Source organism: Podarcis liolepis, assembly GCF_965112155.1.
Source record: "Podarcis liolepis genome assembly, chromosome: 5".
In the NCBI taxonomy this organism is placed as follows: domain Eukaryota; kingdom Metazoa; phylum Chordata; class Lepidosauria; order Squamata; family Lacertidae; genus Podarcis; species Podarcis liolepis.
In genome coordinates, this window is record NC_139556.1 from 70,340,996 (window position 1) to 70,359,140 (window position 18,145).

The 18,145-nt window shown below is 41.0% G+C and overlaps 1 protein-coding gene across 2 annotated transcripts in view; it reads left to right on the plus strand.

Moving 5' to 3' along the window:
- The first annotated feature begins 202 nt into the window (after positions 1-202).
- Positions 203-18,145, plus strand: part of CLSTN2 (calsyntenin 2) — a 322,960-nt gene continuing 305,017 nt past the window's right edge. Inside the window, exon 1 of one of the 2 annotated variants that reach the window (XR_014526944.1) lies at positions 203-570. Coding sequence is in view for 1 of the 2 variants with exons in the window: in XM_083506385.1 (XP_083362511.1) it covers positions 507-570 (64 nt within the window). In the remaining variant the exon portion in view is untranslated. The remainder of the gene's footprint in view (positions 571-18,145) is intronic. The other variant, XM_083506385.1, reaches the window with a different exon arrangement.

Here is an 18,145-nt window from a genome sequence, read left to right on the forward strand (position 1 = left end):
ATCCCGAGAAGGCAGAAGAGGTTAAAGCCCCCAACTCCGAGGCTATTCCCGCGGAATGAAAGTGGCAGCCTTCTGCAAGCGTGCTTTCCTTCGCCGTAGTTTGCGCGCGCCGAACCTCCTTCCAGCCGCGTCTCTTCTCCCCCCCCCGCGCGCCCCGCCCCTCCTCCTCATGAATATTCACGCTTCTCCTCCCCGTGACGTTGCAGCAGTCCCGCGCTGAAAGCCCGAGAGCTGCTTTGGTCCTGGCAGTAAAGCCTGCGAATGCCTGAGCAGTAGCCGTCATCCTCCTCTAGCAGACGCCGCGGCGCGCGCGCGGCTGCTCCAGCTTCTCCTCGCTTCCCTTTCCCTCCGCTGCCACAGCCCAGCGACGCGAGCGGTCTGAGGGAGCGCGCGGCGCAGCCCGGAGCCTCCTCCGCCTCGACGAAGGGAGACGGCTGTGGCAGCAGCTGTGATAAAAGCCGAGGAGGAGAAGAAAGCGCGTCCTGCTCGACCCGGTCGCCGAGAGGATGAGGCAGTGCTGGGAGTGGGCGCTGCTCCTGTGCGGGGTCGCCAGTCTCCTCGCCGCCAAAGGTAAGTGAAGTTTCCCTGCCTCCCGCCTCGCCTCGCCGCCTCCTTCCCAGCAAAGCCAGGCTGCGCGCAGGTGTGAGGGGCGCCGCCTCGTCGCCCGCGCTTCCTTCCCGGGGCGATTCCGAGGGCGCCGGCGGCAGCGTTTGTTGTGTCTGGCGGGCTTGTTGCGCTTGACGAGGCTGTGGTGGCGCGCCGGAGGAGTTTCCTTCGCTTGGGCTGCCGTTGGCGAGGGAAGCGGGGAAGCTTCGTTGGCTGCACCTGGAAACGGCAGGTGGAGACGGGGAAGCTCGCTGGCCTCGCAGAGCGAAGAGGGACTCCCTCACCGTTACGCATCCCTGAGGGAAAGAAGAGCCGGGGAAAGTTTGAGGCGTCGTGAGGGGAAGGGCGAGGGGAAGCTGCTGGAGTTGGGGGGCACTTGGGCAGGCGTGCTGGCGCTGCCGCGATTGGGCCAGGAGCGAAGTCTCTGGGAAGGTGAAGTACCTCGAACGCATCGCTCTTCGCAGACGGGCGCTCTGACCCTGGCGGGGCTGAAACGGATTGCTTGGCTGAGCGAAAGGCAGCCAGTGGCTGCAAATGAGGAGGCGACACTGGGGCGGAATGTTTATTCGCCTGGTGGAGCTCCAGTCTAGAAAGGAGTCTGTTTTGCGTGGACCTCTGGCCAAAGGGCTTATTTGAAGGGGGTATTCGAATCGGTAGGGAAGATCGGTTGTGTGTACAGTAGTACACACTGAAACTTGGTATTTCGGTTCTTACATCAGCAAAGTTGAATACACCAAAACATTGACGTAGCCTTCCCAGCACAGAAAATACTCGTTTTTCATTTTAGCTGGGGGAGCCCACTTGCCCCTGGGGTTTCCATTCATTCCACTTTGCAATACTCCTCCTTGGTTCAGTATGAAACACATTTAAGACTTTTCACCCTTACTATGGTGTTGCTCCAATGGAAAGCAATGTTGTCAGAGAGAAAGGAAAACTTGGCAGGGAAAATAATAATAGTCTCTGTAGCATTAAACTGCTTAGATAACCCCAGGTGGCTTTGGGTATTCCCTCTATGATGAAACATGTTATTCATAGATTTATTTTGATAGTATGCATTAGTAATTTCTGTTTTTAACCCAACTAGTTTTGCTGGTGACATCTGTGGTTCACCTTGGCTCTCAAAAAGTAAATGATTTCCCTTTCTCTGTTTTGCTTTTCTGCTGTGAATCTTTCTCTAGGATGCCAACTGTTCAGTGTTAAGCAGAAGTGGTGAGAACTTTACTAAGCACTGCTTTGAAAATGTCACGGTTTCTTAAAGACAGTAAATACCATAGTTATGATTTGAAAGTTTGTTCATTGCTGTTTGTGTATTCTTAGGATAAAACATTAACATTAATTCACAGGAACTTGGAGGACTATACTCTGATAACCAGCAGAAATATAGATTATTTGAGCACAAGGCACTGAGGTCATCAGCCCAATTACTATAATCTTTGTGTTTTGCATGCAGTTTGATTGCAATATAGATTACAAGCAATGGACAGAAATAGAGCAGCTGGCAGTTGTCCCTCTATTTATCTCCTTTAAAATAACCCCCATATGATTTCCTTCTGGCAAATGTGAGAGTTTTGTCTGTAGGTGTTTGAGGAGTGCTATTCTATAAAAACTGGTACATATGAATTCTGTCAAAGTTACGAATTCTACTTTACCACTGGGGGGCTGCAAAGTGCATTGTTAGACTTCTACAATTTTACATGATGTTTAGTGCTTGATATAAGAAGACTTTTTAATGACCATTATAGAGACATAAAAAGATGTCAACAGGGTATTATGCTTTCATTCTTGATGACTTATTTAAATATGGAGAATCGCTGCAGTTTCAACCAGTTACTTTCCCATTGTGATTTTGTTTTCATTTGTGTAAATATGTGTGAGAATTTCAAGTTTTGGTTTCTTTATAAAGAGCAGCTGTAGAACATCTAGATGAAAGGTACTATGATCGCAAAGAATGCTTGATATGTTTAATTGATTTCCCCCCTCAAATATGCTATGTTTGGGGTTGCGCATGTAAAGTGAGTTGCTTGGTAGCTTGAAGGAGGATGTTGCCTACCTTGAGGTCTTTGTACAGCTGACTTACTGTTTGGTTTACCTAGGAAGAGAGAGCTGAAAGTCAGTCCACCTCTTGTTATTTCCTGCTGAAAAACACAGAGGCTTCAGTGTCAAAGAAGACATAAGTAACTGAGCAACTCACGTGCTCACTACCTGTACTGGCTACTGAAGAGAACTATCAGACTCTTTGGTTTGTTCTGTGTATGAACAAACACATCTCTATCTGCTGTGGTTCTGGGATGGTACCAGTTGCTACAAAGGTGCTCTGCCCCACTGCCATTCTGAGAATATCCTCTTAGCACCTAGCCTGCTAAAGTTTTGCGCTTTGTGTGATTCTGTCGGGATGATGCAGGAAGCAAACAGTAGCATGAACTGGCTATTGTTCCCAATTGTAGTTTGACTTACCCTCTTTATCTGTAAAGTGTAAGGACTCTGGATGTATGAAAATACATACTCTATACCTGAATCCTTTTGCTTGGAGACATCACAAGCATGTCTGCTTGCACATTCTGTGGCCTTGGAAAGAGCAATAATACCTTTCCAAAAAACAACTTTGTGTCTACAAGTAAATTTTGGTATTCTGAATTTTATGACATGGGTTATATTAATTTAAGTTATTGTGAATCATGCTTTGAATCTTTGTTGTCTGGTGCCCTAGAACCCTTTGGGTGAACGGCAGATCACAAATATCTCAAACTGTCCATAACAGCTGCAACCAAAAGGGAGCCAGTATAACTTTGAGATATATTCACATTTCGGTCTGTATAATCAGATACATTTATTACAAATATTTTATTTGTCACCACCAATGTACTTGGCATTTCTCTGAGTAATACGGACAAAAATACACCTCTCTCCTTCAATGAAGTTGCAGTCTATATATCAATAAACTAGAATATGTCTACAGCCATCTTCCTTCTTCCTTATGCCTTGCAATAAATCTGTATGCAGGGCACTTCACTGACATTAGAGTAAATTGTTCACAGTAGAGAAATGTTTTGCTATCACACCAGATAGATGTTGCTAGTTGTCGCCATTAGATGAGGCTAATAAACTGGCGTTACCAAGACTTTTTGCCCTACTTTAATGTGATAAGTCATATTGTTTGTAGATATTTAGCTTAACGCAGGCCTACTTGATCGCAGGATACTTCAAGAAGCCCCTATACTCCTATGATATAGGTTAGTGGGTGTTTTGGATATAATATCCTTAAAATAATAATGGAAATAAGAACAAAGCTTGAGGAGCTTAAAGCTTATTGCCTGGTTCATGAATGAATGTCTGTTTAATCCAGGGAATGTCTCCTGGTTTACCATGTCATAGGAACCAGACCACTGATTGTCTGTATTAGGATATAGTCTAGTATTGAGAACATAGGAAGCTGTCTCATATCTAGTCAGCCCACCTGATACATCTAGCTCAGTAATGTCTACAAACTGGCTGGCAGCCACTCTATAGAGTCACAGGTTCAAGGACCACCACCCCGTTCTAGCTGGAGGTGCCAATGGTTGATCCTGCGAACTTAGGCATTCAAAGCAGATCCACCACCACTGAGCCGTGGCTCTTCAGTATTACTGGAAATACTTAAAGTTGCTACAGTGTTTGGATTTCTTGAAAGTTAAGTTGCTTTACATCATGGGCTTGCAGTCATTGGCTATTTTTATATAAGACATTCTTACAGCAGCTCTTTTTGTATGGTAGATGTGTGACCTTGCACTATGAATCTTTTCCCTTGCTTTGTAAGCTATGCAAAAGAAAACTCCTGGCGGGAGTTACTCAGCACTAGAGAACATCTGATATGAAGTGTCAGTCCCTAAGGCAGCTTACGATATTTTGTATCAGATACTGAAGAAAATACTTAGATTTGCTAAATCCTCATTTCAGTCTCTTTAAATTGCAACTTTGCCCTTGCCCTCTTTCTCAAAGTGCATAATTCAAGGTCTCTTGAACAGTAACCTCAATTTTGCCTTACTTGCCTCAAAGAAGATCCCCTCTTACTTTTAAGAGGATTATATTAAGAAAATATATAATTTTAGCTAGCCCAGTGCAGGGGTGATAGGAAATAGCTACCCTTAATAGCAAATTGTCCTTAATGCTATTTAATAAGATATCTGTGAGAAAAATGGACAAAAAATCAGTAGCAAACTGATTGGAACTGCAACTTGTTTCTTCATCTGGTAAATTAATTGGCTAAACTGTGAAATATTAATACAGCCTAAGGTTATACAATTTTAAAGAAAGTAGTACCTTTTAAAATAATGAGGTTTGATGTAGATGAAAATCAACTATACGTATTTCTCCCCACCAACACCACACAGATAGATTATGATGTGTCTGTTTTAATGACATTTTAAAATATATACCTAATCTTTCATGCAAAATGTTCCTGAAGTTACTTGGTCAGGCTGACATAGAATGCACACTGATGTCCTAAATACTGATCCTTTCTTGTGCTCATTAATGTATTTCTTGCTGAGCTTTTTTTTAATTTCAAAGGTAAATCTGACTTTCCCCAATGTTTAGAGAGCAATTTGGATCTATTGCCCAAGAGTAGATTTAGATAATATGTTGTAGGTGCAGGTTCTAAACTGGAGTAACAGGCACTCCAGATCAGTGGAAAAACCTCTTCAGTTGAACTATGGAAGATGGGAATGCTAACAGATCATCACACTGGGAATGAATCTATTTCACCTGAACTACGATAGTGGTGGCTCTTTGTGCCTAACAGAACTTGCAGTGAAATTTTCATTTAGTGCACCATGCACACCTGTCCTATGGTAGCTTATGTGTGATCCAACTTGTGCTTGTGGTGGAGCAGTGATGTTGCTCCAGCACAGTTCAGTTCAAACAAGCCATGTCAACTTGTGAATTGGTTCTTACTGGAATGATGGCTATGTGGAAATATGGGTATTATTAGAAATGTGAAAAGCAGGAATAACACAACAAATCATGGAGGATTTTATAAGTATACAAGGGATGTCTGAATCTGTAAGCACTAATAAATGTATACAGAATGTAGGATGAGAAATACCACTCTTGGGGAGAGATAATGGAGACTTTCTGATATTCAAAGAGTCTAGCAAGAGCAGCCTTTCCCGACTTGGTTCTCTCCTGATGTTGAAGTGCAACTGTTCAGACTAGCCAGAATGGTCAATAATCAGGGAAGACTATGAGTTTGGTCTGGAAGGCCGTGCTTGGGGAAGGCTGTGTTACAGGAATTAAACCAAATAATATTTGTGAACTGTTTTGTTCCTCTTGCTTTGTATCCCTCTTTAAATAACAATAATGATTATATTTTGCTTCTCCTCATGAGTAGCTATGATATTGTGTCATGGATGTTTAAAAAATAATCCAAATAGAAGTACTACAAAATTTGTGTTTGTTTTTAAGAATTTGCTGTAGGGTGCCACAGTATGCTGTTGAACCTACAGCAGAGTCTGCACATTGCAATGCTTTTCAAATAGTGGATGAAATATAAATCACTCCATCTCAGTTTTGTTATTATCACCTGTTACCTTGATACTTTTTAATCTTGGAGAAGCATTTGTATTAATATAAAACCAGAGCCATGAACCAGCAGCATTCTGAGTTGATGGTCTTCTTTCTTCCTCCTGGCAAGCCATACACTATGACTTGTGTAATCTTGTTTTCAGACACCATCTGTTGCAGTACTGGTATAATGTGAGTATTCAGTCTGCATTGGTTGGAAACTATGATCCCATAGTGTTGGATCCAGACTTTCCTCTTGGCCAGTGGTAGCATTTCCTGAGAGGAGTTCAGCACCACCTCCCACAATACCCTAGAGGTTTGTTGGGTGCTATATTGAGAAATGGAATTGGCAAAATATCATTTCTGTCCTCCCAGCCAATGTGCTGTATGTGGGGCTTTCCTTGAAGACGGCAACTCAGAATGTTGAAAGAAGTGGAGAAGGCAACTAGACTACTGACAGGTTTGGCTGGAAGAATTTGTATTACACTGCTTCTGAGAGAATTGCATTTTCTACCTATCCTAGTCCCAATTCAAGGTCTTGTCTTTGACATACAAAACCCTAAACAACTGGGATTGCAAATACTTGAAAGTGCCTTGTCCTCTTGACTGATGCAAGAGTTAAGCTTGGCAGAGGAGGTTATTGCCTTGTTGGCAATTCCATCACCCTCAGAAATCTGCGGGGTGGTGGCGTGTGAGAGGGCATTCTCTGCAGTAGCCCCCAGACTTTGTAACTTTTACTTTGTAGATGTGTGCCTAGTGCCAACTCTGCATGTATTTAGAAGGCATGCAAGTCACCTTTCCTCTAAAGCTTGTGGGGATATTTGATTGTTCATTCTGCTTTTAGTGATATTATATTGGTTGTGCTGTTGTTTACTATTTGATTATTTATGTACTGTGTCGTATTGTGCTGCACCCTAACACTTAAGGGAGAAGGTAGGTTAATTAATGCAATAAATAAATAAATAAATAAATAAATAAATGGAAGGAGCCTTTGTATAGATGGAGCCCATTATCCTCTGCATTCTCTCACAGTAACAACTGCAATTCAAAAAGCAGTATGTGTGTGTATGCGCATGCACAGGATTCAGTTAGATCTGCCATGGAGCTGTATTTGTTCATCCATACTGCTCACTACATAGGAGAAACCTGATTATTTGGCAAGATTGCAGGCTCCTTCACACAACTTTTTGGTTTTTGAGATAAGCTCTGGATTATTCTCCAAACATGCATTTAAACAGCAGTGTTATGGAAATAGCAATCTACTTTGCCTATTAAATTGCCATTAAAATAATAATAATAAATAGCCACACTACTTTCTTTCCAGTTCTCATGTTGAGGTTTTTCCAATCACAGCTTAAGTGCAGGCTGCTTACCTTTGCCTCAATGAATCCATTAGGTCTAACAAAATTTTAAGTGAAAGTACAGCAGTTTAATTATGATTTTAATTATGTTTATGTTGTAGTATGTCTACAGTAGCATGATGAACATGCAATGTGGGCGTATGCAGTGCCCTCAGGAATCTCAAACAGACATGGTTTTAGCAATAGATATTTCAGGAATTGTAGCCAAGATAAGGACTATAAAGTATGTTGGTAGCAGGCTGCACTGAAGACCTAAACCTGACTGCTAATAACAACCTGACAGTTTTATGCACATTGGTCATGTACTGATAAATGCACATTTGACAAATGATTTTAGGTGTATAAATAATGAAAAATAATACGTGCAGTTGCTCTTAGCAGGCACACGAATGATGCTTGTTCTAATTATAAATGTACTGGAAACAAGCTCTGGAAACTTGTTGGAAGAGATACCACTGTATGTTGTGTCAGCAGGGCTGTACAATGTACTCTAGTTAAATGAAATGGTGACTTCAAAATATAGATAGGTAGAACAAGTTAACATGGCTTGCAGAAAAGGTTGATTAACTGTCCCCAGCTTAGCTTTTCAAAAATACTGCCAAAGTTAAATATAGGGTAGAAGGCACTGATATTTATGAGGCAGCTGAATAGCAATCTTATTTAGAGTAAGGCTTTTTTAAAAAAGACAAAGTTAACATATCCTAGCAACTGAAATTGAATAGTAACTTATCTACCATAGTTATTCATTCAAGAAATAAATAAATAAATTGTAAAGGTCTTTGTTAACTTCACCCAGTTCTTTCATAGCTAGCTAAAATGTAAAAGATTCTCTATACTGCTTTGACAAACTGTTTATAGCTGTCTGTATTGTCTAAATAGTCCATGGAAACTCGTGAAGGGAAGGCCGAATATGAAAGCTTTAGTAGAGAAAGGAATATGCGGGTCTATGCTTGAACTGTTCCTTTTTCAATTACAAATTCAACATAATAAACACCAAAAGACAACAATGTAACTGTAATTCACATTACGGATAGGAATTATTCTGATGAACTAAATTCCTATCCGCAATGTACAATGAAACATGTGAATGACCTGGGCCCTGAATGTTTTAAGGAACATCTTGCTCTGTGTTTTTATGTGTAATGTATAAATGCATTTAGATCCCACCTTTCTAGTGGTGATACAGCACTAGAAAGTGGCTAACAACAATTAAAACCAGACATAAAATATAATAACATTCCATGAAATGCTGATATATGTACCCTCATGTAACAAAATTATAAAATAAAAAGGAATGTAAAGGAATATGCAAACTATTTTAATTGAGAAAAAACAGACCATACAAAATGTGGATTTATGCTAGCATGTCACCAAACAATCATCCATTCGCGATCAAATTGAAATAAACCAGTACCCTAGATATACCTTGAATATGACCTTGCTTACAATAGATGAATGAATGCCTGTGTTCATCTTGTTTTATCATTTGAAAAGGATGAATTGTGACCAGATGGTTAATATAATTTTAACAACACGGACTGCAGACCAGGAAAGGCTAAACCTATTTGGATGAATTCAAATCAGCAGGATTTGATGAAATTCACTCCAGGGTGCTAAATCTCCAAACAATTAGATATTTTATCTGGGAAGTCGTGGATAACAGATGAGATGGTTGTAGAGGAAAACATGGTGCCCCTTTGCTCAGAAACAGTAAACAGAATCATCCCTGATTCTTTAACATGTTGTTGGCAAAACACGTATCATTTCCTAATGTTTTTACTGTTTAACTTTTGAATGGTGTATACTGCCTTGTTGCATTTTTATGGAAGTGCAGTTATAAATATTTAAATAAGTAAATAAATGTGTGAGCGCTCGGAATGTTTAAATAGTAAACCAGCAAGGGCTGCTTCTTTTGAAAAGTTGGTTAAACAGAATTTACCCACTAGCTACAAATAACAAAGCAATACACAGCCAGCCAGTCATTTTCAAGAAGTTAGTAGGCTCCTATTTGTAATGAACAGTTTAGGAGACCCAGTTTGGAGATGGTCATTTTAGGAATAAAGGGTAGAATCAAATCCATCCTCCTGTTCTGTGAAGTGCTGCTGCTCTAGGCTAAGAAGTCATATCTAGTAAGTAGAGAGAGAGAGCTCAACACAAGCATCTTTTTGAAGTTCCCACTAGCTATAGTTAGTTTATTTATATAACACATTTTCCACAAATACATTATGCTCAGAGCAGTTCACAGTAGGCAATTTAAGTTCACTAGAGTGAGTTCTAAGAGCAGGTAGTGAGTAAATCCCCTGTTTAATGCAACAAGGAAGCAGTTTCAGATCCTGGCATTGTTGTTACTATGTATTCGATTTGTATCCTGCCCTTCCTCCTGAAACTCTAAACATTTTAAAAACACGCCAAATATTTTCACAACTACTTTCAATGTTGCTTTAAACAATATATTTCAACCACCAAACGCCTGGGTGAACAGCAATTTTTCTAAATTCTTCTGATTCATTAATAATGGGGGAGAATTTGCCTCTCACCAGAGAGGACAATACCTGGTCATGGGTCAGTGCCAGCTGGGCACAACCACCAACATGACCTTACCTGCCAGTAGTAAAACCTGAAGTGGTTGATGTTGGGGTGGGGGCAGTCACTACTTTAGGTACTTGGACCCAAAGTCATTTAGAGCTTTGCATGTTAGTACTAATGCATTTAGTTCACTGGCAGCAAGTTGCAGCACTTCCAAGACTAGCGATTCATTGGGCTGCCTACTCTCTAGCCCAGGGGTCTGCAACCTTTAAGAAAAAAGAGCCACTTGGACCCATTTCCGAAGGAAAAAAAACTGGGAGCCGCAAAACTCGTCATTATAAAAATAACTTTTTTGTCACTTTTTAAAATTTCTTTCTTTGTTTGACCCCTCAGAATTACTCCTCCTCATAGAAATAAACGTTAAATTAACAAGTTACCTTTTTGTGTGTGTGTGTTCTTCACTCCCCTTCAAAACAGTGACCACCGTACATGCCCCCTTTCAATGCAGTGACCAGCGTACATGCCCCTTACAATGTAGTGGGCGGGCGGGAAGGTGACGTCGGGACAGTGCGTGGCTAACACACGCACCGCCCCCATGCGACATCACAGCCAGTACAGTGCCCGCCACAGTGGGGAGTGTCAGGGTGCACAATGTGCCTCCTCCCCTCGCTAGTATCCGCCCCGGAGCCGCGGCAAAGGTGTAAAAGAGCCACATGCGGCTCCGGAGCCGCGGGTTGCTGACCCCTGCTCTAGCCTGACAGCTGCTTCCTGACCATCTTCCACAGTAGGTTAGTAGACCAGGCTATCCTGGTCCAGAAGTGGTTTTGGCTGGCCAAGCAGCCTAAGCCAGGCATAAGTGCTCAGAGGCCACTTGGGACTCCAGTGGAACAATGAGGACTCCCAGCTATGAACTTGTTCTTTCATCTAGTCCATTGCTGCCTCCAATCACTTATCCAACACCTTCATAGCTGCTTCTGATTCAATTGGAATTTAGTTAATCATGTTTTTTTTTCCTTTCCCAGTAACACCTTGTCGGCACTGGAGATATCCCAAAATGCAGAACTCTTTAGTCCCATTGACATAAATGGGCCTTACGTTTATAATTACTAATTTTTCCATTTATTTTGTTGGGAACAAGTAAAGCATAACTAGCTTTGTCTGAATCCAAACCATTCAACTGAATTTTTTTTAGTTGTTTCTTTTTTGCATATATACAGTATTGAAACCAGCATATGCTGCAGTTTCTGGAATCCTGTGAAAACATGTATGAAAACACGAAGGTAAGGAGTGAGTATAGGAACAGTGGGGAAGGAACCAGACAACTAGTTAAACTGAGAATCTATGCAATGATTGTGCCATGGGACAGTGGGAGCACAGTAGGTAAGAGCCTTGCCATATCAGAGACTATTCGATTGGAGCTGTTCCATGTTGTAAACGTCCTACTGAGTCTTGGCCAGATCACTTCAATACCTATTTGCAGACAATTCATGTTGTGCAATCAAATAATTGAGATAGTTTGTACACATCACTATAGATTCTACTATATCCTCAAATATGTGGACTTTTTACAGTTACCTTTTCAATAATTCACCTCTATAAATCCCAAGATTCTTTTAAAACTCCTGGCACAACATCTGATGTACATTTCAGGTTTATTGAAAGCAGTATACTTACGCATGCTAACTCTATATTTGGATTTCGACCCCAAAGTTGAAAGCCTTTGAGAGAAAAAGTAGGGGCTAGTAAACATGGTATATTTGTGCATGCTACAGCTTGGTGGATCCTAGTCTTTTACTTGATCTGCTGCTCAGAGCAGATGAGTTATCAAGGAAAAGCAACAGGTTTGCAGTCATCTGTCCTCTTCCATCAGGATGTCAAGGGCAAAAGAGCTCATCCATCAATGCAACCAAGGGCGATTCAATCCTGAATCCAGATTGGAATGTGCCCAGATCTCTTCCAAGTGTGATTATAGCTGAACAGCATCTTCCCTAAAAAGGGAATATTTATGTCCAGAGTTATTTTTTGATTATTTTTTTTTGAGAAGTGGCCTTCTAAGTACTAGCCCTTCTAAGTGTAGCTGGTGCCACTCCTTCCCAAAGAGTTAGTCACACAGTCTGGTTAAACAAGCTCACTCAAATCAGACATGATGGATAAGGTTCAATGGAGGATGTAGTTTACTGAATGGCCACAAGTGCCCTGCCTGCATCACTAGGCCTTAGAAGCTGAAACTGATCTTATAATACTATACCAGATAATATACACCTCATTCAGACCTGCCACAGAAATGGCACCTGAATTTTTATTGAGATGAGCAGCTTAAAGTGTCTTTCAGAATTGTCACAGCAGCCTTCTAAGGACACAGCATCCTGTTAACCAGGCTAGATATTAAAAAGCCTTATACCACCCAAAATAGCCTTTCTGGATGTATACTTTAAGATGAAAGTAGCTCTATTTTATTTACAGTGGTACCTCGGGTTACATATGCTTCAGGTTACATACGCTTCAGGTTACAGACTCCGCTAACCCTGAAATAGTGCTTCAGGTTAAGAACTTTGCTTCAGGATGAGAACAGAAATCGTACTCCAGCGGCGCTGCAGCAGCAGGAGGCCCCATTAGCTAAAGTGGTGCTTCAGGTTAAGAACGGACCTCCGGAATGAATTTAAGTACTTAACTCGAGGTAAAGAAAAAGGTAAAAGGACCCCTGACCATAGGTCCAGTCGTGACCGACTCTGGGGTTGCGGCGCTCATCTCACTTTATTGGCCGAGTGAGCCGGCGTAGAGCTTCCGGGTCATGTGGCCAGCATGACTAAGCCACTTCTGGAGAACCAGAGCAGCGCATGGAAACGCCGTTTACCTTCTCGCCAGAGCGGTACCTATTTATCTACTTGCACTTTGATGTGCTTTCAAACTCTTAGGTGGGCAGAAGCAGGGACCGAGCAATGGGAGCTCACCCCGTGGCGGGGATTCGAACTGCCGACCTTCTGAACTACCTCCTAGGCTCTGTGATTTAGCCTACAGCGCCACCCGCGTCCCTTCGTAACCTGAGGTACCACTGTGCAATAAAACCTTAAGATAAGCATTCTATATACAAACCACCACACCAGAAGAAAAGATATATTGAAAGTGAAACTCTGGCTCCTTCTGGCCTGTTCTTATAGTCAGCATGACCTTGACAGGAAGAGATAACAGAACCAGTTTGAACCGGCTGTTCAGCTTCTCTGAAGGAATAACCAAAACTTCAGGAACCTTCTGCTTGTTTCTAGGCAGAATAGAATCTTGCTTGTCAGCTAGAAACTTCCAGCTTGTATCACACAGAGAAGCTTCCAGAACCTTCTTGAATTGATTAGAATAGAAAAAAACTCTACAAAATAGATCAATACTTTCTGTAGCAAAACAAATGCATACCTAACATTGCAGAACATTTTTTTGTCTGCACATTTGTTCATGTACTCAAAAAGAATTCTAAGTATTTGGCAGTGTCTTCCTTTTTCAGAAGCCATGTTGACTTTCCTCAGCTTAGGTTTTGTTTGCTCTTGTTCTCTTTCCATGTTTGTGCCCAGCAATTCTTTCACTTCATTAAAACAGACTATATTTTCCTAGCAATATTTCTGGACAAGCAGATTATTTCTGCTGAGATGGACTTCATGCTCCCTGCTGCAAAGCAAAAACATACACAGCAGGTCATGCTCAGCAGCTAATCTTATTCCTTTAACTCTTATGTATGGTCTGCATAATGTTTAAGTTCTATAGCTCATATGAAAGATTCATTGGGTACAATTCAGTTTCTAAAGTGCTTTGGGGAAGCAAAAAATATGAAAAATAATTGAAAATGAGTTAAGATACTGATTTCTTAAAACTGGTGTCCTCCCTACAGTTAATTAAGTTGTCTTTGTTTTTAAGATTTAACATAAGATAGTTATACACAATCCTTTTTTTCTAGAAAAATAGGTGTTGGTACTCACCATGAAGTTGTTACACTATGTGTCACACTTTTTAACCACAACAAAAAAGAGGTGCTGGTGCTGCGTATCATTGAGTACCCCCCGAAAAAAGCACTGGTTATACACCTGGTAGACTTCCTTCCTTCCTTCCTTCCTTCCTTCCTTCCTTCCTTCCTTCCCTTTCACTATTCTCTCTTGTGATCTCATTTATAGAAAGCAGAATCCTGCCCAATCCTGTGAAGCAGAACCCCCCCCCCATAGCTATTTGTAAATTTCACCTACTTTTCACCGGTGTGGTGTAATTGGTTGGCCCAGTGTGGAGAGTGCTGGTGTTCTTGCACATAGATGTAAAGCTGAATCATAGTTTGCTTGGTTTAACTCTGGGTTATATTTGTATGTCTGAACCTGGCTCGGCTCACTAACCAAAGTTTGTTTGATGTCAACGAACCAGAATCTGAAACCATGGTTTGGTTTGTGAATTGCACTTTGTGCTACATGTGCTTTGCCGCTATGTTCAAGTTTGGTAGTCTCGTTTAATCCTCGTTCTCTGTGTCACCCTGTCCTTCTTTCCTGCTGGGCTACAAAGACATGAGAAAATATATCAAATGAAACTGTTCATGTGACTGTTGTTGGTGTTTTCACAGACCTCTTCCTCACTTTGTCTGGCAACAGTGTTTTCACCTACCTCTTCACTAAAAAGTCATTCTCCAGTTTGGCTGCTTAGCAGTGCAGCAAGCCATGCAAATAATGTTTTTCAGAAGTATCATGGTATTTTTTTTTTAACCAATTACCTAACAATGGATAAATGTTAAAATTACACTTCTGCTCTTATCAAGCTATACCAACTGTTCAACAGATGCAGTTGTACTTAAAAGCCTCCACAAATATTGCCACCACATCCACCACCTCACTCCCCACTAAGCTCTGTTTCTGCAGCGATCTATTCACATAAACACATTTTTAATATATTTTAACTGAAAAATTTGTGTTCAGAATCCTGTGGCTCTTGGAAATAAGAATCTGGATTTGCACTGCTCTTGGTATAATTTTACTTTAGAGTTCTTGCTTTGCATACAGTTACGTGCAGACCAATGTTCTTCCTTGCAGAATTCCCTTTGTCCTGCTTGCCCACGGAAAGTCCTGGAGTGGATTAGTCTGTACTTGACCCATGGCTTTCTGAAATTCTGATGTGGATGAAGAAATGGGTCTGCTATAAATACTATGCCAAATTATTGATAGTAGCTGTTTTTCCGTTTGTTTAGCACCAAAGTTTTAGTATGGAAAAATACCTGTGGAAAAAGGCTGCTGCAGGAAGAACTATTATTCAGGAGCACTAGAAGGAAATGATTAACAAAGAAGGCTAAGGAAAGGCAAAATATTTATGTGATCTGAAGAGGAAACAAAAAAACCTCAAAGAGGACTAATGGAAGGAGGGAGAGATGCTTTAAGACTGAATTTACCTCAGCAATGTTTTGAGAGCATTCAACGATCTGCTACTGCCCTTCTTTTTCTTCACACCTACATATGAACTTCTAACATACACATTTGTTCATGGAGCAGTTTACAGATGACTGCACACAGCACATGCAACTATTACATGGTTTATCTTTGGGAAATTTAGCAATGCCCATTAACTGCAAATATTATCTTTGTGCTTGGGGAATTAGCAGTAATCACAGTTCATTATAATTATAATGTTTGCACAAAATGGCTGACAAGGAATAAAAGAACAATGCAACTTGAAGTGCTGCTACAGAAATCAGAGGAAATTGTAAGTGACTACCTATCCCACATTGCCTAGAAACCATGGAGATACAGAGAGTTCTGGGACAGGTGTTAAGTCCATCAGAACCAAAAGGAGATTAGGACTGCATACACACTATTGTGTGCAGTTTGGACCAAGATTTAAAGCACTCTACCAAAGAATCCTGGGAACTATAGTTTAAGAGTGCTAGAAATTGTAACTCTGTGACAGGTAAACTGCAGTTCCTAGGATTCTTTGGGGGGAGGGTGTTAGATTCCTGAAATTTATGGTCTGTATGCAGCCTAAATAAACCAGGAGTGGGAAAAGTTCACCTAGAAATAGTTTTGTGCTCAGGGCTTCCAAGAGGTAAAGGTAAGTAAAACTAATGAAATACAAAAAGGTAGGGAGAAGTGGTTACCTGTCCTGATTGTAGGGTGAACGCAGAGAAGCAAAAAGCACTTCTCACTGTAATGTGCTAGTACCCAGTCACGGCTAGATTTAGATGCTTGGCAGGATCCCATTTCCTTCCATCTTTTCTTCTCCCTATCCAAATTAGTGGTCCTGAAGGAGTGGCTGACAAACTGACCCCAGACTCAGACCATTTTCTTTGGGCTATTTTGGAACCCTCCTCATAATATAGTGATACCTTGGTTTACAACCATAATCCATTCCGGAGGTCTGGTTGTAAACCAAAGCAAGGTTGTAACCCAAGGCACGCTTTCGCCAATGGGGCCTCAAAGAAAAGAAAGAAACGGTTGTAATCCAAAAAGAGAAGAAAAGAAAAGGTTGTAATCCAAAAAAGGGACACACACTTCTGGGTTTCACATAGTTGTAATCCAAAACGGTTGCAAACCAAGGTACCACTGTGTTCAAAAATTCCATTGGACATTGGCTTGCGCCTTCCTATGACATGCCCTGGCTATTCCGAAGACTATAGCAAAAAGAGATCAGAGGCAAGGGAATGGGGCTGAGAGGCAAGGGAGAGATACTGGCTAATGCTAAAGAAAAAGTAAAGTCTGATGGGCTTCTCAGCAGTGGGTCACCATTGAATGCTTGCTCTGATGTGATGTGTCTGTCTGCCCCATTACCGACTTACAATATAAAGCCATCCCTGTTTACCCAGGCATTTAATGGCTGAAAGATACTGGTAATGGGACTCTTGAAATTAGTATGTGAGCTTTATGATTGATTTAGGTGTCTCTAGATGGTTTTCAGTTGTTTTAAACATATTTTTATTTTATTTTAAATTGTATTGTAATATTTTGATGTTTTTCACCCTTGGTGCCTTTTGGATGAAGGGCAGGATAGAAAGATAATTATTTATTCATTCAGTTAATGATGATGATGACATGTGTTGGATTTTTTTCATTATGGTAATGATTTTCAGACAACTGTATATAGAAGCAGAGTGCATCTCTGTGGCACTGAATGTTTTTATCATGTCTGATATGCCGTATTTATTTACAGTTGCTCAACTTTTCATAAAGCTAGACCTGAAGAATTGGGTTTAGACTTACTTGCAGTATTGGCTTGTCTGACTGGATCATTAAGGCTGCTGCTTAATTACAGTATCAGTTGCATGAATCTGGATGTGAAGCTTAGTGTAGTCTTTCAGGATGATGGATGGGAATTGATCCAGTCTTGACAACTTGGTGAGATAATGAGACTTTAGTGACATTCAATATTAACTGATTGCTTAATCAACAAAGCTTTGCATATGAGTGACTTTTTTTTAAGGCAGGTGCTGAGAAATCATGTTAATCATAGCAGGAATGCTTACATCAAATGCAGACAGAAATATATTGAGGGGTTTTTTGGGGGGGGGGCAGTTTTAATTGATTCTTGGCTTTCAAAGATTTCGCTCAAATGCCATGCAACTAATTACTTGGGGCAAAGTTTCATCCCTGTTCTGCTCATCTGGCACCTTCTACTTTCTACAACTGTGACCCCATTGTTGGCATGAAAAGTGAATGGTGAATTTTGCATGTGCAGTGAAGCTTCTGCTATTTCAATTCATACACCCCTTGCTCTAAATAGCAGTTCACTGTGCTGCCTTACAGACTTGTGAAATTTTGGGGAATTCTAAATGGCACTTAGAATCATAGAACTTTAAGTCGGAAGGGACACCAAGAGTAACCTAGTCCAACCCCCTGCAATGCCGGAATATCAACTAGATCATACATCACAGATGGCTTGCATCCAACCTTTGCTCAAAAACCTCAGAGGAAAGAGAGTCCACCACATCTCATGGGAGTCTGTTCAGCTGTCACAATTATTTAGTTGAAATCTCCTTTTTTGTAGCTTGAATTCATTGGTTCTGGTCCTCGCTTCCGGAGCAGTAGAAAACAGGCTTGCTCCATCCTCCATATGACAGCCCTTTAGTTATCTGAAAATGGCTATCATATCTCCTTGCAATCTTCTCTTTACTA